The 22626-nt window shown below is 46.6% G+C and overlaps 1 protein-coding gene across 1 annotated transcript; it reads left to right on the top strand.

Moving 5' to 3' along the window:
- Nucleotides 1-1745: 1745 nt before the first annotated feature.
- sppl3 (signal peptide peptidase 3) lies at nt 1746-21885 on the top strand. The gene is made up of 11 exons (XM_076044949.1): nt 1746-2208; nt 14999-15076; nt 15381-15472; nt 15583-15702; nt 15842-15920; nt 16419-16531; nt 17919-18025; nt 19233-19396; nt 19532-19722; nt 19815-19924; nt 20164-21885. The coding sequence occupies exons 1-11, from the start codon at nt 2183-2185 to the stop codon at nt 20233-20235; spliced, it is 1152 nt and encodes a 383-aa protein (XP_075901064.1). The 5' UTR covers nt 1746-2182; the 3' UTR covers nt 20236-21885.
- Nucleotides 21886-22626: the final 741 nt, after the last annotated feature.

A 22626-nucleotide genomic window follows, 5' to 3' on the forward strand; every position in this document is an offset into this window, starting at 1 on the left:
GAAATGTATCATGCACTCTGCTGCATCACGATCTCTGACGTATGTTTTAACTATACTGACCTGTGTCTGCCTTGTTACCGGTTGGCCAAGAATTAGTCATTGTACTGTGAACTTCACATTGCTCCGCCGTGAGTGAACTCCTGATTTTATACTGGGTCTCTGGATGATCCGAGTGCAGCGCTTATATTCTGTCGTGAACCTCTGACTTTTACAACCAGAGGGGGGGAGACGAGGCCTGATATCCATGACCCCTCGGGCCTTTTGGGTTGGGCTGCATACTGACGAGGCTCTCCAAGCAGAACGGGACGACGAGCCAACAGTGCAGCTGACGCTCCGACAGTGCTGCGCGGCGTACAGGAAAAACAGAACACACCAGGGCGAAAAACCGGGACGGATGACTGACTGCTGCAATGAAAACGTTGACCTGTTTATGGCTGAGTGAAAAGTCGGGTCGGGTCGACTACAGTGAATGTCCATCCCGCAGGCCCCTCATCAATAACCCCTAATCCTGTTTGATCCGGTCAGGAGACGGAACCGTTTCAGAGGCAACAATGATAATAATAAAGAAATGTGTTTTAGGGCTTCCGTTGAGGATTTCTGCAAAATAATGTTTAATAGATGCACGGTCCGCACTCACGGTTGCACTGAAATGCTTGTTAACCTTTATTATTCCAAAATAAAACCCTGGATAATGAGATGTTTTGTGCTTGCAGCGCAGGCCGACGGCAGCTTCTCTGCAGTGACACTCATCAGACCTGCGAGGTCGCCACATCATACAGGGCCTCACACTTTCAGTGAAACCTTTTTTTGTGTGTGTGTGTGTGTGTGTGTGTGTGTGTGTGTGTGTGTGTGTGTGTGTGTACATACATATAGATGTATCTTTTTTCTCCAACTCTTCCTTCTTGTAGAAAAAAAATGAATCTTTATTTTGTAGATTTTCAAGGACTGGACTTGTAATCATCCAAAAAAAATTACAAAGGCCTGAAAATCACCGGTAGAGACAAATCAATGACATTTTTCATGCCCTGAATTGAAAGCATTGTGGGTAGCGGGGGCACCATGCATGCTCCATCGAGTCCCGCCATAGGGAGGATCGGAATTAGTTTAGTTTAGACTTTAGAGTTACAAAATGTCATCCAGTCGCTGTGGTTGTCAACGGCTACAAAGCAATAGAATGGGCCTCTGTTTTATTCCAGCGTGTAATAAAAAACAAACAAAAAAAACAAAAAAAACAACCTAAGCCACGTCTCTGTGGTGACGAACGGCATGGATAGCAGCAATAGGCAGGCGCCATTTCACCACATGCTCGCTCGTGTGTTGAAAGCTTTTCACAGGGGCAAGTTGTAAACACTGTGGAAATAACTCGTATGACTTGAGTTGGAAAGAAAGACGTGCTTTCACACAGCATTACAGTTGCCAACCGTCCCTTAAAACGCAGAAGTGTCCCGTATTTGACAATTAAATGATGCGCGTCCTGTATTTGTGAGTTGTCGTGGACGTACGTTTATTTTCGATACAGACTCAAACTCAAAAACCGTAATCTGCGTAGTTGCAGGTAATAATATTGCGCAACCTATCCACAACAACTGCGTACTGGCTGCGAGCCAGTGATATGTTTTAATTGTGTCACATGTTGATTAGCCGGTGTTGTTTTGTCCTAAAGACAAAACGATGAAGTGTGCCACTGTGCCTTGATGACAAATTTTACGTGTTGGTCACGTGCTCTGAGAATCTCTATAGCCGAATCTGTCCGGGCCACCAGCAGGCATCGCGCTGGATATGGATCCTCAGCGGGCGTTCCATCGTTCAAGACCGAGCCTCCTCGGTTGGGAGTGACGGCTGGACATTAGCAATAAAGACGACGACGACGACGACAGCAACACAAATAACGCCGGCGTTTTTTGTTTTATTTTGTTTTTTGTTTTTTTTATCCTCCTCGCTGTGCTTTTGCCTTTGTCCAAGGCTCACGGTAGCGAGGGCAGCGCTCCTGCCGTTCCCAACGCAAGAAAATCAGCTAGTGGTGACTAGCTGCCGCCGCCGGGATGTATCATCATGTTGTCACCGAAAAGTAGCTCCTAGGACGTCGGAGTGTAAACGGCGAGCAGAGAAGCCTCTACGAGGTTGCCACCGGGCGACCGATTCTGCGTTGGCCACAGCCGCGGAGCCCACCGTTTTCGGCGATATGGCGGAGCAGGGCTACTCGTCTTGGTGAGTGCGTACAGCCAATCTGGCTACCGATTAGTAGACGAAGCGCTTAGCTGGCTTCTACGGCTGGTTAGCCGCTGATACTGGCAAACGCTGAACGACCAGGTCCCCCCCATTGCAATGAATTGTTCCCCCACTGATTTGTCAGGCATTCGATTCCATTTGCCTCCCAACATCTCATTCGGAGATAGATTTTAATCGTGCAAATCTATTTTTTCCTGCAGCTAAGATGTAGCTAGCGGCTAACTAGCGGCTAATCAGCCCCACCAGCTGATTCTGTGCTAACGCTGCTAGGAGGTTTGTGTAATTCCAGTAGACGTTGTCAGTTCTTTTTTAACTCGGCTTTCTCTTTATTTTGGGGTGTTGTGGTGTTGAAATCAAAACCAAAGATGGAAAGTCGTATGCACATTTGGAGCGCTGAAACGAGATGGAGCAGCGGCTTTTGCTAAACGCACTGGCGTTTGGCTAGCGAGTCGCTGGATGCCTTGTCGCCATTATTACCTCCGCTCGCCCTGCTTATGTGAATTGGTTCTTTTTTTTCACATTATGTACAGCCCCGACATACAGCCAGAGTGCCAAGTACGGCGGTGGACCGTGGCTGTGTCAAGTTAGGTGCTAGGGGGCCGTATTGCTCGCATTAGTCGTCGAGCCTCCGCACCACCACCACCTCCACCACCACAACCTCCTTCACCCGTCACACAATAACAAAGGTTCTGCAGTAGATGCTAGGCTAGCTTGCTAACTGGCATCGCAATCATGTCACCCCCCCACACACACACTCCCCGACACCACCACCATCCCAGGAAAAAAAAAAAAGAAAAAGAAATGCCAGCATCGGGATGCGATTGGCACCGTGACACACGACAGACCGCCACGGATCAGGGGGATTGTGTTCGCCGAGGATGTTGCGTCGTCGGAAAAAAAAAATAAAAAAAATAAAAAAAAAATCGAACGACACTTGAACGCGAACTGCTGATGTGTGTGTTTGAGGAAGCCTCAGCGGCGGTGATGCTCTCAATGAAGACGATGTGACTGCTGTCTGGGCCTACGCGAGTAATGCAGGCAACATGACGCTTGTTTGGCCCCAAGTATGTTTTTGTGCCGTTTTTTGCGATTTTCATTCCTGGTACAACACTGCTCTGTTGTATTGTGTCGATTTGGTCGTGGCCAGGCTTTGGCCACACTGGGCTCATAACATGGCAGCTCTGCACAAATGGTGTATTCTGATATCAGTACTCCCACTGCAGTGGCATTTCTTTCTTTCTTTTCTTTTTTTGTTTTGCGTGTGTTTTGTTTTTGTTTTTCGTTGAGAATTTTTTTCTAAGCTGTGAAATTGCTTCGGATGTTTTCACTTGGTGTCAGTGGTTGTGTTGACACACTTAATTGCGAGTGATTCACCAAACTCAGTAATATGTATGTGGTTTAGGGGGTTTCGGGGGAGCCACCAAATTCCGGCCCCTGAACTTCAGTGCCAACTCTGCAGTGGTGATCATGGCTTGTTTGTTGGTCTGTTAAATGACCAATGCAACTGTTTAAACCCTATAATGGTGGCTGTAATTAAAAAATAAATAAATAAAAGCAATAATACAACCATAGTGGTATCCATCCCTTAGCTTTTAATTTGATCCCACAAGAATTTGTTTTTTCCCCCTTGGGTCTTTATTAAATGATGCTACTGTGACAGTTCACTGACTGGCTAAAGGTTGTGGCTGAGAAAAAACCTGCAAGCTTGAAATTTCACCACGGCATAAAGGGGCACCAGGGTTGTTGGTTGTTTTGTTTTTTTTTTCTTTCCCTGCCATGTTGAGTGTTGTCAAGTCTCAGGCCCTGTCCACACGGGAACATTGCCGTTTTTTTTCTTTCCCGGGGTCGAAAAAAGTTGCGTCCACACGCTGACAGATAGAAACGGAATGGTGGGTGAAAACGATGTAATGCGTATGCCACACTGAAAGGTGGCGCTGTTCACAGACGCTGACACAGCCACCGGACCCACGATTTAGAAAGAGGGCATTTCCGCTACACACTAAACACAGCGTTTTCAAAAAATACCGTTTCGCGGACCCAAAACGCCGTTGCCGTGTGGACGAAACGCCGTAACGGTTAAATACTTTACCGTTTCCACCAAAAAAAAACGTTCCCGTGTGGACGGGACCTCAAAGGGCGCGCACAAGTGTTCATGTGAGCTGGTAGACTGGAGGAAAAAAATGAAAGCGAATTTTATTGGACCTATATATTTCTGCGTCACATGGTCCGGCCATGTTAGCCGCGGTTCTTAAAGCGGTTCACTCATATCTTGCCACATTCTCTCTCTCACTCTCTCTCTTTTCTTCTTTTTTTTAACCATCAATTTAAAACGCAGCAAGTTCACATCTACATTGAAAAAAATACTGGTGGTGGGGGACGGAAGTGTGCACCGTGAGCACAATTTCTGGACGTCAGCAGGAAGTTGGCTGCAGGGCCCTGGTGGACTGGGTGTGGGGTGGCCAGCTGTCGCGCTAACTGCCCACAAAAACGCTCCCTTAAAGTCGGCTGGTCTGCCTGGCCAGGTGGGGGCGACGTCTGGGTGTTTGGAGGCCGAGAGGAGGCAGCCTGGGCCTCACCACACACACACACACACACACACACACACACACACACACACACACACACACACACACACACACACCTGTCTCTCTCTCTTTCTGTGTGTGTGTGTGTGTGTGTTACTACTAATCTGGATCTTATCTGGATAATCACGTCCAATCTGCCGGCATTCCAGGGGGTTGAATTGGAGGACGGCAAGATTTTATTTTTTAAAGTGGTGTCTTCTGTGTGTGTGTGTGTGTGTGTGTGTGTGTGTGTGTGTGTGTGTTTGTGTGTCATCCAGGGTCAGTGACAACAGTTGGTGTGTGGAAAAAAAAAACCTTGGACGGTTGGAAGTGCTGCTGCTGTTGTTGTTTTTTGTCATGGCTTTGTAATTGCAGTTGTTGTGGGTCACCTCAGGCGACGACACTCTTTGCACGAGGTGAGCCAGAGACAGAGCAGAAAACATGCACCAGATGCGGCCATTGTCACCCTGATTCCTCAGTCTGATGTTGTGTTGCGACACTCTGACTCTTGATAAACTCTTCTGCATTGGCCGAGCCTCCATGAAGCCTTTGGAATATCAAAAAAAGAAAATAAATTGAAGTTGCCAATTTTCTGGAAAACACCCAGTTGATGCAGAACTCACCGGATGAAACCTGTTTGCAGAGTCAACTCTGAGCTGATGAGATGGTTTGACTCTGACTCGGTCGCAGAGGAGAGTTCATCTGTGCTGATGCCAGCAATTTTGCTTAAATATACGTGTTCAATTTTTTTGCTGCTAAGATGCGACACGTCTCTGTTTATTTAATTTTTCCCCGCACAACATTCCAGCCGGCGCTCCGACGCCACAGTCCCACACAGCCTCACGATTCTCAGATGACGGCAGGAACCGGCTCTCTGCTGCCTCGGAAAGTCCAGCAACAGGGTCACTATCATTACGGGCTAAATTTATTTCTGCGCACACAAACATACACACACACACACACACACCACAGTAACTGTTGGAGTGATGTAGATTTTTATTGAGGCCCCCCCCCCTCCCCCCACTGCCACAGAATCTGAACGAGAGAAAAGTGGAGCAGCAGCTTCCTGGAATTCCTGGAGTTCGACCTGCTGGTGGCTGAAGTGCGCAGACGGTCCCAATTCATGTTTCACACATTTCCGCTGCTATTGATAAAGATTTTTTTTACAACCTCAAGGGAGGGGAAAAAAAGAGCTCCGGTGTCGGCTTCCACTGAGTCGGCAAAATGTTGCAGTCGAAAAAATGATTTTGCTTTTGCAAGAAGGAGGAAGGCCAGCCGAGGCTGGTCACTTGTCCTTGTTCTTCATCGCCGTCTTCCGGGAAGTCTTCTTCAGTGCATCACATCAAAACTAGCTGCGTTTCCATTGCCCCCAGTATTGTGCAAAAATAATAATAATAAACCTCTCAAATATGGGTAAAATGTTTTGACGCTCTCATGCGTTGGTTTCTCAGACCTATCCATGTAGAGGTATATCGCAAAGATTTTTACATGTCAGTGAATGTGACATAACTTCAAGTGACAATGGCGCGTTATGTTTGGATGGAGGAGGAGACGGATTTTTTTAAATTTTTTTTTACAAGTAATCAAAGAGAAAAACATATCAACCATTCTCGACAGCAAACAAAAGCAAACGTAATTCCCGTCAAATCTCGCTGGACGAGATTTGACGGGAATTACGGCTCATGCGCTTCCCACCATTCAATGGAAACCCCTCCAAATCGCAACTGTACTTTGTCGAAATTTTAGAAATATCACTGTATAAAAAAAAAAAAAAACTGTAATTGAAACGCAGCTACTGTCTGGTCATCTTTCACTTGTCCGACGGCGGCGCTAACTTCTGGTAGCGGTTGAAGTCGTGCTCCTGTTGCTGGTTTGAGGGAACCTGCTCCTCACCTCCAGACACTGTGACCGACCCTACTGGGTTGACCGTCTGTCTGTCTCTCGCTTTGTCCGTCTGTGTCCTCAGCTCACCCGCAAATAAACCTTTGGCCTTTTTTCTTTTTTTTTTTTATTGTTGTGTGTTCAAGCCATTGTGCTAATTTACGACGTGTTGACTACCCTTTGAGTGAGTAGAACGTGCCGAGCGTCTGGAGTGCCGCAGCCTCCAGGTCGTCTGACATCATAAAACCGTTCTTTTTAAAAAAAAAAAAATTTTAAAAAGGTTTTACGCAATTCCATGAGCCGTAGAATTGCACAAAACCTAAATATGGCAACAAAAAGCTGCCAACGGAAACAGCTCGACTTGGAAAAACCTTTAAAATATGGCTAAAAGTATTTCAGACGTACTCATATTGAGGTATATCGTTAAAAAAAAAAAAAAGTGTCATGAAAAAAAAACACTTTTTGGACATTTACAATTAAAATGGACTTTTTATATATATGTATGTATATGTATATATATATGTGTGTATATGTATGTATATGTATATATACGTATATGTATGTATATGTATATATACGTATGTATGTATGTGTGTATGTATGTATATGTATATGTATATGTATATATATGTATATGTATATATATATATATGTATATATATGTATATATATATATATATGTATATATATGTATATATATGTATATATATATATATATATATATATGTGTATATATATATATATATATGTATATATATATATATATATATATATATATATGTGTATATATATATATATATATGTGTGTGTGTGTGTGTGTATATGTATATATATATAGTGTGTGTATGTATGTGAACTCGCCTGCCATACCTGCCGACTTAAGTCCTGGAAGGCAGGGCGGTTAATCCAGAACTGCTGGCAGGTAAAAATAGTTTTTTTTAATTGCCTGAGTCATTTAATTGTTTCCTGCACTCTGAGTTCTTCTTGATCTTTTCAAACAGTCATGCTTTGCCAGACTTGAAAGTAAATGGAAAAAAAATATATGAAGGAATAGTCATAATCACAGAGCGACAGTTCCCCCTCTTGTTCCTCACCCGCAGCAGTTTCTGGAATGATGGATGAAAGAAAGGAGAGAAAAACTCATTTTTGTGTGAATTAAAACAAGATCAGCCTTTCCCCCCCACCCCCCTTTCTTTTTAATTTGTATTAGAACAATTAAAATGCAAACAAACACTGCACACACTTGTGCAGACCAACAGAATCAGCCAGTTATCAGCTTAGCGCTGTTTTGTTCCCAGCACCAGTGTGTTTTCACATATATCTATATTTTGCAGTCTAATCAGGCAACTGCTGTCTGGATGGACACAGACACACACACAGACATGGCTGCTGGCAGCTGGAGTTGCTACTTCCTGTCTGTTCCGTCGCCGTGGCTGCAGAAGGAGGATACACTTTTTTTATTTTTCCTGAAAGAGACGTTTGGTGTTTGTCAGCGTGACGCAGCGTCACATCACATCCCGAATAATAGTTGAATAGCAGTCGTGTTGCTCCGTTTGTCTGTCAGCGGTCAGAGTGTTTTTGGTGTCACTTTCTCTTCCTCCTCCGTTCAGGTTTGGCTGGTGTGAACGTCTGATCTCTGTCTGCGAGTCTGAAAGTTGAGCTTCCTTGTCGTGCAACATTTCACTTCATTTGACTATCTCGCATTCTTAGCTTATTTTTTGTTGTTCTTCCGGGTCGGGGGGGGGGGGGGTCGTGTTCTCTTCAGGATCCACTGGTTTGCCTTCTTTCCAAGAAACTCGGTGCCATCGTGCGTGTTTGCTGGCCTTCTCGCCAAACGGCAGGTTGCTGCAGGAAGCGTTGCCTCTCACTGGGTTCAGATTTGATTAGTGGAACACTGGTGCGGCGCCGCGCTGTTGCTTGCTTTCTCTTTTGTTTTGTTTTGTCTTGTTTTGTTTTGTTTTTTATTGCCTGATGCCAGTTATTTGCAGAATGTGATTCATGTATCTTTTCGTAAATGCGAAACGGCTCAATTAAAAGACCGGTCTGTTAACCTCTGCTGTGGTGGCATGCAGTTGTTATCAGCGACGCTAGCTGCGCTATGACGCATTGTGTTGTATGACGGAGGAGGAGAGGGAAATGTCAACCATTCCTGACGGCAAACAACATCGAAATGCAGATTTATGGCAAAATGTTTTGTACCTCGCTCCTCTTCAGGGTGGGGTGGCGCGGGACGAGATTCATACCATTCATTGGAAACGCCTGCAAGTCGCAATTGTACATTGTCGAAATTTTAGAAATATCCATTTTATTTTGCGAAAAAAAAAACTGTACCAGAAACGCACGCAGCTGCTGTTATTCAGAGCCGTGTTGTTGTGTTGAGTTATTGAAAGAGAGGGAAAAACTTCAAAACCGCAGACTTAGCCCTCTGTTTACAGCCTCCTGCTAAAACTGCCTTGTTGCACCAAACGAGTGCAAGGTAAACACGCATCCTGTGGAATTTTCAATGCATTTTGTGACCTCACAAAGGGAGGATTTATTTTCCCGGAATTGTGCATTTTTCGCACAGGCTTGAAAGAAGAAGCGGAGGTGCGGTGATTGCTGCTGTGGGTGATTGTCGACAGCTGGTGGGAGGAGTTTGACCTCTAAAGTTTAGGTCCCGCCTCCGATCATGATTCTCACTCACTCACTCACTCACTCAGCACAGCACAGCGACGCTCTTTCTTGTGGCCTGCTGACCCTTTAGTGGTCAAGTCATGCATGCGAGCGGCCTCGACGCTATTAGAATTGTATTACTGAGGGGAGGAGAGGGAGAGAGCGAGCAAGAGAGAGAAAAAATAAACCCAGTCTGTCTGGCAAACAAGGGCGTCTTATGGTGCGATGGGCCGTCGTCCAGCCCCTCAACAGTTCCGGGATTGTGTTTTGTTTTTGTGTGTGTGTGTGTGTGTGTGTGTGTGTGTGTGTGTGTGTGTGTGTGTGTGTGTGTGTGTGTGTGTGTGTGTGTGTGTGTGTGTGTGTGTGTGTGTGTGTGTGTGTGTGTGCGCGTTTTTTTTTTTTTTTTTTAAATGTTCCATTCATCCGTCGCATCCCAGCCATGTTTGCCGCCGCCGTTCGCAGAACTCAGCCGGAGCGCTGCGATGGCAGAATATGAATGAGGCCTGCGGCTGATTAAAGCGGCCGGCGGCGCCGCCTGCTGTGTTGACAGGGAGGCGGTGACATCACTAGTGTCTGTGTGCCGCCTGCCGGAGAACAAGGTCACTTTTCTTGGTGGCTTCACCCTCCGCTGGGGCTCAACCGTTTAGAGTTCAGCTAAGACGTTTGTATCCTAAACGTCGGATAAGCCGAACCTCTCGGGTGTCGTGTGACGCGTTTGTGACAGGGATGCACCGCTGCAGATGCCAGTGTCGGGTATCGCTACCCCGACAACGTGGTTGAGTGCTCTGCCCGTAAAATACCTGCCGATGCCACGACACCGATGCCCGTTTGTGCACCTATGTATAAATATACACTGCCAGTCAAAAGTTTGAACGCACCCTCTCGTGCAGTTCTTGCCATACTGCAGATATACTGAAGATATCAAATACATGAGCGCGATATATGTAATTATGCAGCAAAGAAAAGCACGTTTAATAATTCTAAGCATGCTTTCTATAAAAGGTGGCTGTTTTGAAGAATTGAAACATAAAACCCGTTTGAGTCATTTCACACTGTGTGTTTGTATGACAATTTTGTTTGTACTGCAGTGAAACTTGTGACAGTCGCCCAATGTTCTCGAACAACATGCTGGGGAATGTTGTTCAAACACCAGAACGTCTGTAGTAGAAGTACTTGTACTTGCTTATTAAGGGCTATCGGTATCAGTGAGGGACAAAATGCAAGTACTCGCACTCGTTGTGTAAAAAAAGTGGTACCAGTGCATTACTAGTTGATGATGATGACGACAATGATGATGATGTAGGCCTGGGCGATAAAACGATTACGAATATATTCACGATTAAAAACTCCACGCTAACGATAATAAATGCATGAGCTGTTATTTCAATAATCCAACCAATCCCAGCAGAGAAACAACGGCGTGCTTCCTTCCCTCCACCCGCCTCCTCTCGCTCACAACAACTCAGATGGGAGACACACACAGCCGTCCGCTAAATCTAGTTATAGGAACATGTAGAAATGAGTAGCGAGGAGCAATCAGAAGTCGAGGGAAGTAAAGAAACTGTTCAAAATGTGCCTGAGAACTGTACCCCTGACACCGAGGGTGAGGAGGAATCTGAAAACGTCCAGCAGGATGAAATAGTGGCGAAGAAAGGCAATACCAGTTCTGTGATTTGGAATTGGTTCGGCTACCTCAGGTCCAACAAAGTACAGGCTAACACTAAGTGCAAATTATGTCAGAGAACAGTCCCAAGCAAAACGGGAAACACCACGAACCTCTTTCAACATCTCAAGAACTACCACGATAAAGAATGGTATGAAAGCCAGAGTTTACGTTTTCATGCTAGCCTCCCCGCAGGTAATGCTAAAAACAACGCACTGCTGGGCCCAGGGGGAGTGTGCTGCATGATACTCCCACTAGCAGTAGCCTAGCTAGCGACAGTGCTAAGCAAACAGTTGCTCGTCAAACAACAATACAGTCAGCCTTTAAAGCAGCTACCCCGTGCAAGGAAAAAAATCGACACGGTACAGAAACATAACCAGAGCAGTGACGTGCAATATTGTACTGTCTGTCTGTACCTCTTTTTATTTTTGTTTTTATTTTATTTAATCCGTTCAGTACACTACCTCTAAAATGTTTGAGAGATGTTAAAAACAAGACACATAATCCTCAACATTTAAGTTATTTTATTTCAGCACATCTAAGATGTAAAAAATAATACAAAGGTCTTGGTTTGTATTGTCATACATTCTAACAATAAATATATAAAAATAATCCGTTGCGGTCCATGGAGAATACTAATATTAAAACTATTATTGATTAAAAAAAAAAAAAAAAGTCATATTGTGATAATTATCGGCATCGAGCAATATAAGAAAACATATCGTGCTAAAAAAAAATTGCCATATCGCCCAGGCCTATGATGATGTGAGTCTCCAGCCCCTCCACCCACCACTGCCCGGACCCACCCGCCCCCCTCCACCCTCCCAGAAACCCGTCATCACCCCTCGGCTGCTCGGTAGTCAGACAATTATTTAGAACTCTGCTTGTTGTTGTTTTTCTCTCTCTTTTTACGGAAGGGCCGTTATCTGTGTCAGCAAGATGACGTGTCGGCACAAAACCAGGCCGTCCTGTGCAGCAGCTCAGCAGATATCGCTGGGATGGTTTTTAGCTGCTGACTCTTGTGTTTCTAAGCGCAGGTGTAGCGCTCGGCTAGTTGGCGAGCAGCAAAGCTAGTGGATTAGCTCCGAGTCACAGTCTCTGCTGCTGCTGCTGCCACCGCCGCCAACGCCGCCTTTAGTTATCAGCAGAACTTCCACACTTCCCCTTTCTCTCTCAGCACGTCTCTAAAAATAAAGCAAAAACAGTTTGAGAAGCAGTTTCATATCGTGTTGTGACCCCTTGATGCCGTGGTGGCAGAGCCAATCGGGACCAACATATTTACTGTAAGAGAGAAACACACCAGGGGCCGCACTGGCTGGCGGGCTACTGGAAACAACTCCAGACGGCTTGACCAGCTCCAGCTGCTGTTTGGTTCTGGTCCGGTATGTGTCTAAACAACACAAAACACAACGGAACAGAAGACAGACAGATGTAGGTCAAGGATTGTGTTTGTGTGTGTTTATGCGTCTAAACTAGTGTTTGTGCAGAAATGCTCACAGTGCGTCAGGGTTGAGCAGGAAGTTGCTCCTCAGGCGTCCCGGGGTCGATGCTGCTGCTCCTCAGACGGAGCTCCGTATCTTCCAGGACCTGGAACAAAGTCGAAGATGAGCTGAGACTCATGTTCTGCCTAGAGATGCAAATCATCAGTTAGTTCATTAACCATTCGTCGATTTACCTTCTTGATCAATTTACAATTAATTGATAAGCGTCAATTAGAATTTTTCCCGAGAACCTAAATTTCACAATGAAAAATTTGTAAGGAACACATTTAACCCTTATATAATGTTGAGCGTCCAATGTCACCCTAACGTTTATCCTCTGACTTGAAGTTGACTTGTAATGGGTCACATTTCAACTTAAAAAAAAAAAAAAAAAAAAAAAGTTAAAGTAACTTGTTCTGGTTATATTATGACCATCACAGTAGCTACAGGTGAGTTGCTCCTTCCTGCCACTACACCGTTATAATGATACTAACTACCCGTGTAAAAAAATGTTAATTTAATTGCGATTAAATGAATGGATAAAATTTAAAAATTTGAAGGGAATCAGCTTCAAATGGACAGATGGGCAGATTGTGAGTGGAGATGGTTCGTGGTCAGTTTGATCTCACATAAGGAGCTCTAATCTATTTTTCATTCTATGTTTTTCACTCTCTTTAATATGCGGTAACTTTGCTTGATCTCTTTATGTGACTCGCCCTCGTCCTGTTGGACGCTGCAGCTCCAGTGTGTTCATAATCTTCTCTGATCTTGTCGCCGTCGTTGTTTTTGCTGGATTATCGTCGCGCTCGGTTTCATCCCACACGTGACGATGATGATGATGATGATGATGATGATGATGATGAGTCTCTACAACCCTTCACACCGTCTATCAACCACAGCAGCTGTAAAGTTCTGTGGCTTTAAGTGAACATGGAGGCCATTCTGTAGGGTTGACGCACGCTGCTTCCGCTGCCTTTAAACATCCTTAAACTCACAACAGCAGTTTCAGGCGCCAATAAGACAAGGATTTTCTTGAGGACGTATTTTTGGTATTTGGTATTTTATTTAATAGTGCTGGGCGATTGTGGACAAAAATAAAATCCTGAGATTTTTCTTTTTTTTTTTCTCTCTGAAAACTCCATTTTCAATTTTGTTTTTGTAAAACTACAAACGACAATGGAATAAATATTTTGTCTTTATTATTAAAAGAAAAATAGCAAACAAATTTCCCTATTGGAATGAAGTGCAACTGAAAGATATTGTAAATCCTCCTTGGGTTTAATAAAGTGACAACATTTGCGGTCTTCTTGACCAAACAAAGAATTGGAATTAATGAAGTGAGAACCTCACTTTCACCAAACGTCACTTGAAAATGAAGTTCCCTTATTTGGGAATAAAGTGAAAACTTACAAACCAAACACTAATGAATCCCCCTGTGGATAAAGTGACAACCTTAACGGTCTTTCACCAAACATCACTTTCAAAATAAAAGGTTTTTCTATCAACTTGAACAACGATGAATGAATAAAGTGTGAAACTTTCACACTTTGTAAAGGTGCGAACACACACTCCATTCTTCTGTGTGTGCGTGTCTGTGGCGTCGCTGGCGGTAGCGGTGATGACCTCCTCCTCTCAATCAAACCGCCCTCTCTGACCCCTCGTGTGTAACATGCGCTCAACCTTCCGCAGCTAGTCGTCGGCCAGACTTTTCTCTCTCTCTCGTTTTTTCCCCCCGCAGAGCCCAACTGAAAGTGTTGCGGCTGGCCACTGGTTTCCACAGCGCAGTGGGATGGGAAGATTATAGAGCGAGCTGTGCAAACACCGTCTATTCTGAGTCTCTGACCAGCCTCTGTGTTGTTTTTGCTGCTGGACGGTGACATTTAAGTTCACCGTTTTCAAACTTTTCGGCCAAAGCCGCGGCGACGAGTCTCACGGCGCAATTTCTTCTTCTTCTTCTTTTTTTGTAATGAATGGAAAACCAGCTAAACGTTTAAGAAGCGTCTTTATAAACGTCACGACTGAAGCTCCGTCGTCGGCCCTCGGCAGCATCTGAACGACCTGCTTTGAACTTTGGACGGAGCCTTGCAGAGAGTCGAAACTTTTCTCAGCTTACAGAAACGACCGAGAGGTTTGTTGTTGTTCAAACAGGAAGTGACGAGGCACAACTCTGACCGTCAGGCCGCTTTGTCTTTTCTAGCCTCTTGTGGAGGCTGAAGAGAGCCGCTGCAGTCAGTCAGTCAGTGGAGTGAAAAAGGAAGTGAACCAGCGAAAGCGCAGTAGTGCATGTGGGAGTGCGTGGCTATTTCTGCTGCTGTCGTGCTAATTATATTTGTCGTGGCCGGAGCTGGAGTGTGCTGGTGGTGATCGAAACAGTCGTTGGTCCGCAAACCGTTTCTTTCGCTGATTAAAAACAAATGAAACAGCACTTGTCACTTGTTTTGTCGCCTCACTCATGTCCGCCTTTCTCTCTCCCTCTCTCTCTCTCTCTCTCTCTCTCTCTCTCTCTCTCTCTCTGTCCCCCCCTGCAGGGCATACTCCCTCGTCGACTCCAGCCAGGTGTCCACCTTCCTCATCTCCATCCTTCTCATCGTATACGGCAGCTTCAGGTGGGTGGCGGCAAAAACAACAAATAAATGAAGAAGTGGCCTTTAACTCTCTCTAGACTTAACTTTAGCGTAGAATTGAAAATATTGCAATAAAAAATTGGTCATGGAAACACCAAAAACTTTGAAAAACCTCTCAAAAATGGCTAAAAGGTTTTTCAGCCGTATTGATGTAGAGGTATACTTGACGGTGTTGCGGGTTCACTTTAAGTGAACCCACAACACCGTCATGGAGAGGCAGCTAGAGTGTGGTGCTGCTGGCCGCCGCCGCTGGCTGACGCTGCGTCCCGTCTCCCCCCTGCTGCAGGTCACTAAACATGGACTGCGAGAACCAGGAGAAGGACAAAGACGGCAACGTCACGGCGCCGGGGGCTTTCAACAACGGCAGCACAAACAACAGTGAGTGTGGAGCAGAGGAGGAGGCGGCGGTGCGGGTCCGTCTGGGATTTGCCCCCCCCGCCCCAATCCCCCCCGCCTGATGTGTGTTGTTGTGTCATGTTGTGTTGCAGGTATTCAGACTATAGACTCCACGCAGGCCCTCTTCCTCCCCATCGGAGCCTCCGTCTCCCTGCTGGTCATGTTCTTCTTCTTCGACTCAGTCCAGGTGGTCTTCACCATCTGCACTGCAGGTGAGACTCCTGTTTTCTTTTCATTTTTCTGTGTCTTTTTTTTTTTGTTGATTAATCGCACAAATGAGGTGGCGCCATCCGGTGGAGAGGACCGGGAGGGCAGGGAGATCTCACCGCTCTGCTCTCTTCTCCTCCGCAGTCCTCGCGACCATCGCGTTTGCGTTCCTGCTGCTGCCGATGTGCCAGTACCTGACCAAACCCTGCTCCCCACAGAACAAGTCAGTCTCTCATTCATCCATTCATTCATTCATGATGATGATGATGATGATCTGATGAACGCCTGTTTTTGTACATGGGATTTAAATGACCATCTTCTCTACGTGAATCCAAACATTTTATCTCTTTCATTTTGCTTTTGTCAGTTCTTTGTTTGACGGAACTCTTTGTTCCCCAGTCACTGCAGGAACCGCAGAGCCTCGAAAAGCAGTTTTTAACTTAGATTTTTCAAACACATGGAGGGACGGCTGTAGATTGGAAAGGGGCGGCGAAAGCATGAGAATCCAAGTGTTGCCAGTCCGGGCCGAAAATGCAACTAAATGCAACTAAAACCGATCGGTTCCAAAATAAAAAAATGAACTTAAAGAGGGGCCAGGTTTTTATTGCAATTCCTCTTCCCCATCACCTGCCACTGCTGTCGGCGCTCCACTTCCTCTCTGATTAAGACTGTTATTGTGTTTTTTTCATTCCTTTATTTCATTTTTTCCATCCCTCTCCAGGATTTCCTTTGGCTGCTGCGGGCGCTTCACCCTGGCCGAGCTGCTGTCCTTCTCACTCTCCGTCATGCTGGTGCTCATCTGGGTGCTGACGGGACACTGGCTCCTCATGGACGGTGAGTCCCAGTGCAGCTTTGGGACCTTTCAGAGCAGCGGAGAGCAAACTTTTTGATTTGTGGGCCACAATGGGTTCTAAAATGTGACAGGAAAAACAGATTATGGGATATATAGAAAACATGTGCTTTAAATGTCAATTGAAAATGAACTGAAGCAAAAACTCTTCATTGAAAGGATTCTTAAAACGCTGGAAAAATGCATTAAATACAGCTGTTTTATGACTTACTGACTATTAATGTAATTGAATTGTGTCCTGCATTTATAAAAATATATATTTTTAAATCCTTTTTTTTATAAAAAAAAAAAAAAAAAGAAAGAGAGAGAGAAAGGGAAACTGCCCACATTTGAGAAATGTTTTTTCAGATGAACCCAGCACGTCAGAGGGAGCCGTCTTTACATTTCAGACGCTAATTATTGGTATTCGAGAATATTAACCAAAGTCGTTGGGTTGTTTTTTGTTTTTTTTTTAATCCTCCCTTGAGTGACAACCGGGCTTGAATCGCGCCTTTGCCGCGTTTCCAGGCCCCTGAATCAAAGTGTGCGCAGTGTGAACAGAGGAGGAATGTGCTCATTAGTCGGCCGTTTTGTAAAAGTGGCATTTCAAGTGAGCAGCTTGCCACAACAGTCGCTGTTTTTCTGAGCTCAAGTGTTGCCCGAGCGGACGAGTGTGAGTGTGTCCTCAACCGCTGATGATTAATTAACGGGATCTGTTTGGTCTCTCCTTTCGTTTTTGTTGCCGAGCTCTTTGAGCCGCCTCTGGGTGTGATTTGACGCTTTACAATTCAGTGATGACTTCTCGATAAGAAAACCGGCGGGGCCGCACGTGACCACGGTGGCTTGGCCTGTTTGTTTTAGTGTCGGGCGAAGCCGAACGAGTTTGATGAGCGTAGCTGCTCTCAAACAAATCGGCTGCTTCATAAATCCAACGACAAAAGGGACCGGTGAGTCGGTTGATGTTGTGATTTAAAGGCTGTTCATGTTCCTTCAACACAACTAATAAAGCACCAAATGGTGTCTTTAAAGTATCTGGAACATTAAAATTACCAAAAAAGATTATTTTTGTTGTTGTAATTTTAACTACTATATCGGAGGAAAGATTACGCAACTTCAGTTGAATAGTCAGTAACTCGACCGGTGTGTCCTGTCACCGGCAAGAGCAGTGTTACACTGCCCCTGCAGGGCACTGTCGTTATGACACCCTCCTGAAATGACTGCAACAAAGCACACTGATCTGTGCGTGTGTGTGTTTTGTCTTCGTTATCTTTATTATCGTTGTTTATTTCATGAATTGATTGCTGTCTGGACTCCGAGCTCAGTACAGTTGCTGTGACGTGACGTGCTCTCTCTCTCTCTCTCCCCCCCCCCCCCCCCCCCCCACTGCTGCAGCACTCGCCATGGGCCTGTGTGTCGCCATGATCGCCTTCGTGCGGCTGCCCAGTCTGAAGGTGTCGTGCCTGCTGCTGTCTGGACTCCTCATCTACGACGTCTTCTGGGTGAGTCTGGTTCATCTGCTGAGAGAGAGGGAGCCTGGCGTGGGGGGAGAGAAAAAACAAAAACACAAACATAGTTACGTTTCCACTACAGTATTTCTAAAATTTCGACAAAATACAAATGTGATTTGCAGGTGTTTTCATTGAGTGGTGTGAAGCGAAAAAATTTAAAGATTTTCTTCCTCCAAGGTGGGGCGTGACAGAGAAAGTTTGAGAACCACTGCCCTAATGCCATGCAAGTCTGTGGGGTCAAAAGTCAACTTTGTCCTAGAGACATGGGACCACATGCTGGTTCATCGGGATCCCTCAAGACACAGCCACGTCAAATTTGGGGCTTCTAGCCCATGAGGAACCCTGAAACCCTAACCCTAATTCCAGCAGTAACCCTAATTCCAGCCTTATCGTTAACCCTAATGCCATGCAGGTCTATGGGGTCAAAAGTCAACTTTGTCCTAGAGACATGGGACCACTTGCAGGTTCATCAGGATCCCTCAAGACACAGCCACGTCAAATTTGGGGCTTCTAGCCCCAAATTTATTGGGGAGGGGCATGAAAATTTTTCTTTCTCCAAGGTGGGGCGTGACAGCGAAAGTTTGAGAACCATTGCACTACTGTGACCCTGCTGGCCAAATCCCCTCAGTGTCTGAGAGATGCCATGTGGGAGTTTAGCGGCCCGAAATGAGGCTCGTAAACCCTCTGACAAGACAGGACAGTAACCGCGTCCTCCTCTTCCTCCTGCCAAACATCACTGTTTATGTCCTGCTGTCTCTCTGGCGCCACCTTTACTTTGGAGCGTCGCCCGAAAGCCGAGAGCCGTAAAGCAAGCGGCACCTTGGCAGCTTTAGTGTGACCCGGGCGGCGAGGCCAGCCGGCACGCGCTGAATGACGGCGTTAATATGAGGAGGAGGAAGAGGAGACGTTTTGATTCACTGGCCTGCAGCACCTGCTCTGAAATAAACCCGTCCACATCAATAAAACATCAGGTGGGAGGGTTAAAAAGAAGGGAAAAAAGACGAGGAGCAGAGGAGGAAATGAAATGCAGCACACGTCAGGATGGAACAAAGGCCACTTCCTGTTTCGCAAAGTCTGATGACTCGCATCCAAACACGGACACTCTGATGATGATGTGAAACGACTCCTGGGTGAAATGTAGACCCTTGTAAGCCCTCCTGTGAAAAGTCAGTGAGTCCTCTCCTCTCCTCCACTTCAGGTCTTCTTCTCAGCCTACATCTTCAACAGCAATGTGATGGTCAAAGTGGCCACTCAGCCTGCTGAGAACCCCATCGACGTTCTGTCCAGGAAGTTGCACCTGGGTCCCGGGATGGGCCGCGACGTTCCCCGCCTCTCGCTGCCCGGCAAGCTGGTCTTCCCCAGGTAGGACCGCCGTGACCCCGCCCATTCCTCCTCGTCCTTCTCCCCCTCCTATTCCTCTCTCTGTTGCACTGCTGAAAAATATTTAAAAAGTTTGACCGCTGCGCGTCGTCTTGGTTTTCCTTCCCGCCGCCACAGCTCGACAGGAAGTCACTTCTCCATGCTGGGAATCGGAGACATCGTGATGCCGGGGCTGCTGCTGTGCTTCGTCCTGCGCTACGACAACTACAAGAAGCAGGCCAGCGGCGAGGTGCCGGGGCCCGGGAACGTGTCGGGACGCATGCAGCGCGTCTCCTACTTCCACTGCACTCTCATCGGATACTTCGTGGGTAAGATTGGAGGGTCTGAGGCTGCTTTTGCTGTTTGCTGTGGGTTTTTTGTTGTTGCCAATGCTAATCAACGGGAGTGTTGCTGTGTGCAGGTCTGCTGACTGCCACCGTGGCCTCCAGGATCCATCGCGCTGCTCAGCCGGCTCTGCTCTACCTGGTGCCCTTCACCCTGCTGCCTCTGCTCACTATGGCCTACCTGAAGGTACGACAGACGCTCACTTCCTGCTGCTGCTGCTGCTGCTGCTGCAGCCTCTTGAAGTTGCATCGTCTTTATTCACTGACTCGAATGGCTGCAGATGCTTTCGGTGTGAATTGTGCTGTGAGCTTATTGATAGTCGAGGCTTCCTTTATTTTGTCGCCTCATCACTTTGTTGTGCTCGTCTTCTGCTGCCGCGTATCCTCTCTCCTCCTCTCACCTCACCCGTCTGCTGCGCTCCGCAGGGCGACCTGCGGCGCATGTGGTCCGAGCCTTTCCACACCAAGACCAACAGCTCTCGCTTCCTGGAGGTATGATGCACCCTGGGACGGACGACCTGTGCAGCAGGGAGGACTGACCTCCCTCGACCTTGAACTTGGAGGGAAGCACACAGAGAGAGAGGGGATGGGGAAGGAGGGGGCGAAGCGGGGCCAAGCGAGGCCGTGGCTGGTTGACACAAGCGGACCACGCCCCCTACTGACGGACAGCGGCGTGCGTGCGAGCGTGCGGATGGCAAAACACCTCGGACTCGACTCCTCTTGTTGCTCGGCCGCGTCTCACTTTCTGCTTCCCCTCCACTTCCTGTCAGCGCATCCTGCCCACGCCATTTTGTTCCACACCTCCCTCCCTCTCTCCCCTCCCCCGCCGCCACTCTTCTTCTCTTCTCTGCTCCCACCTTCCTCCTCCCTCAGATCTCACCCTCCCCCCCTGCTGGCCGTTCCAGAGGAGGACGAGTCGCCTCCTCGTCCGTCGCTCTGGACTCTCTGAGACGTGGATGCGGGGGAGGGGCTTGCATCTATATATAAATATATATATCTATATATATTTTTTTTTTTTACCATTGTCGTGGTCATTACTATTATTAATATTATTGCTATGAAATGATCTAAGGAGGCGGAGCTCCGCTGCTGGCTGGGGGGGCGGGGCCCAGGAGCGGCGAGGCAGTCGAGCCCCTCCCTCGTCCTCGCCGTTCTCTCTTCATAAGTCCCGCCCCCTTCTCAACCCAGAGACTTTGTCCCCCCTGCCGTCACTGCGAGACCCCTCCCTCCCCGTTCATCTGCTGTCCTCGTAGCCCCCCCATCCACCCCCCCCCCACAGATAACTATGTATTTTATTTAGAAAAGTTTTATTCTTGGCATATACAGAAACAATGCATTATGAAACGTCGAGTCCCCCCGCCCCTCTCTCACCCGACACCGCCCCGCCCCCCCTTCCCCTGCCCTCCCGTGTTTCAGGGTCAGGGGTCACTCTATTTGTATATATGTGTATTTGCGGTATCTTGAGTTTGTATTTGTGTTTTGGGGGAAGCATGTCGGGTTTAACAGAAGAATAAGTAGAAGACAGGAAGTGATGCCAGCCAGCAGCCGACTGGCCGACTGCAGAGCGTCCGTCTTTGCAAAAACCTTTTTCTAAAGACTCAACCGGCTGGTTTTGTAGAAGCGCAGCCATTGCTTGTCTTCGGGGGGGGGTGGGGTGATGGGGGGGGTTCAACAACACAACTCCATTTTGTGGCTTGTTGGTTGGTTTAAAAGAAAAAAAAAAACAAGTCGCGTGTGTGTGTGTGTGTGTGTGTGTGTGTGTGTGTGTGTGTGTGTGTGTGTGTGTGTGTGTGTGTGTGTGTGTGTGTGTGTGTGTGTGTGTGTGTGTGTGTGTGTGTGTGTGTGTGTGTTTACTTGGTTTTAATTTGGAATCATGAACTGGCTACATGGTGACAATAGTTGGCTTTGCAGTGGGCTGGTTGGGTGGATGGGGGAGGGGAGGGGGTGGGGGTCGTCGGCCCCACAAATGCATCATACCTGTATAAAATGAACATGGGAAAAAAACCACCACAGCCACCATCACCAGGGGGCACCCCATTTCCTTTTAACGGACTGGACAGGCAGAAATGTAAACAGTGTTTTTTTTTTTTGTTGTTGTTGTCGTTGTCGTTTTTTTTTTCTCCTTCAAATAAATGAATGTTAAATTAATTTGAAGTGATGCTCTCCCTGCGGCGCTCGTCACGCTGCGTTTTCTACTGAACTTCTCTCAAGCACATCCTCAATGACACACCTTGCAGACAGTTTCTCTCAGCAGTCCGAGCACGATATCACAGCTGTTGATGTCATTATCATCATTATTATTATTATTATTATTATTATTATTATTATTTAGTGATGTTGGTGTTATGTCAGTGGGTGGAGCATCTGGTGTGAACCCGCCCCTGGATACCAGAGCTTCAGCCGATGAAGACCCGACTGTTGTGGAGATGGTGGTGGGAGGTGTGCGTGTGCGTGTGTATGTGTGGACCAACCGACCTATCGGAGGGAAGGAAATGAACCCACCTGATGTTTTGCTTCCCTGACAGTCTTTCTTTTTTCAATGGTTTGTCTTTGGTCTCTGTTGTGCCACTTGTCAGTTACTATCCAACGTGTTCTGGAAACGCTGTGTGAGAAAACTTTTGCAGACATTTCGCTCGCCTTTGTTTTATTTTATTTTTTATTTTTTTTGTAAAGAAGAAGAAGAAGAAGAAAAAAAAAATTCACGCTCTCTGACCGTGCATGTCGAGTGTGCACTTGTATCATTTGTCGGTGGAGGCGCCGTACCTGGAAAAAGACTGGCACCGGTCAGCTCTGCCTCCTGAACGGATTATTCAAGTTATTATTATTATTATTATTATTATTACTATCTTTTATTTTTTGTGACGCAGTCTGGTAGCGATGCCGCCACCT

Source organism: Nelusetta ayraudi, unplaced genomic scaffold (genome assembly GCF_046127955.1).
Source record: "Nelusetta ayraudi isolate G7.1 ecotype Tasmania unplaced genomic scaffold, CSIRO-AGI_Nayr_v1 ptg000083l, whole genome shotgun sequence".
Taxonomy (NCBI): Eukaryota; Metazoa; Chordata; class Actinopteri; order Tetraodontiformes; family Monacanthidae; genus Nelusetta; species Nelusetta ayraudi.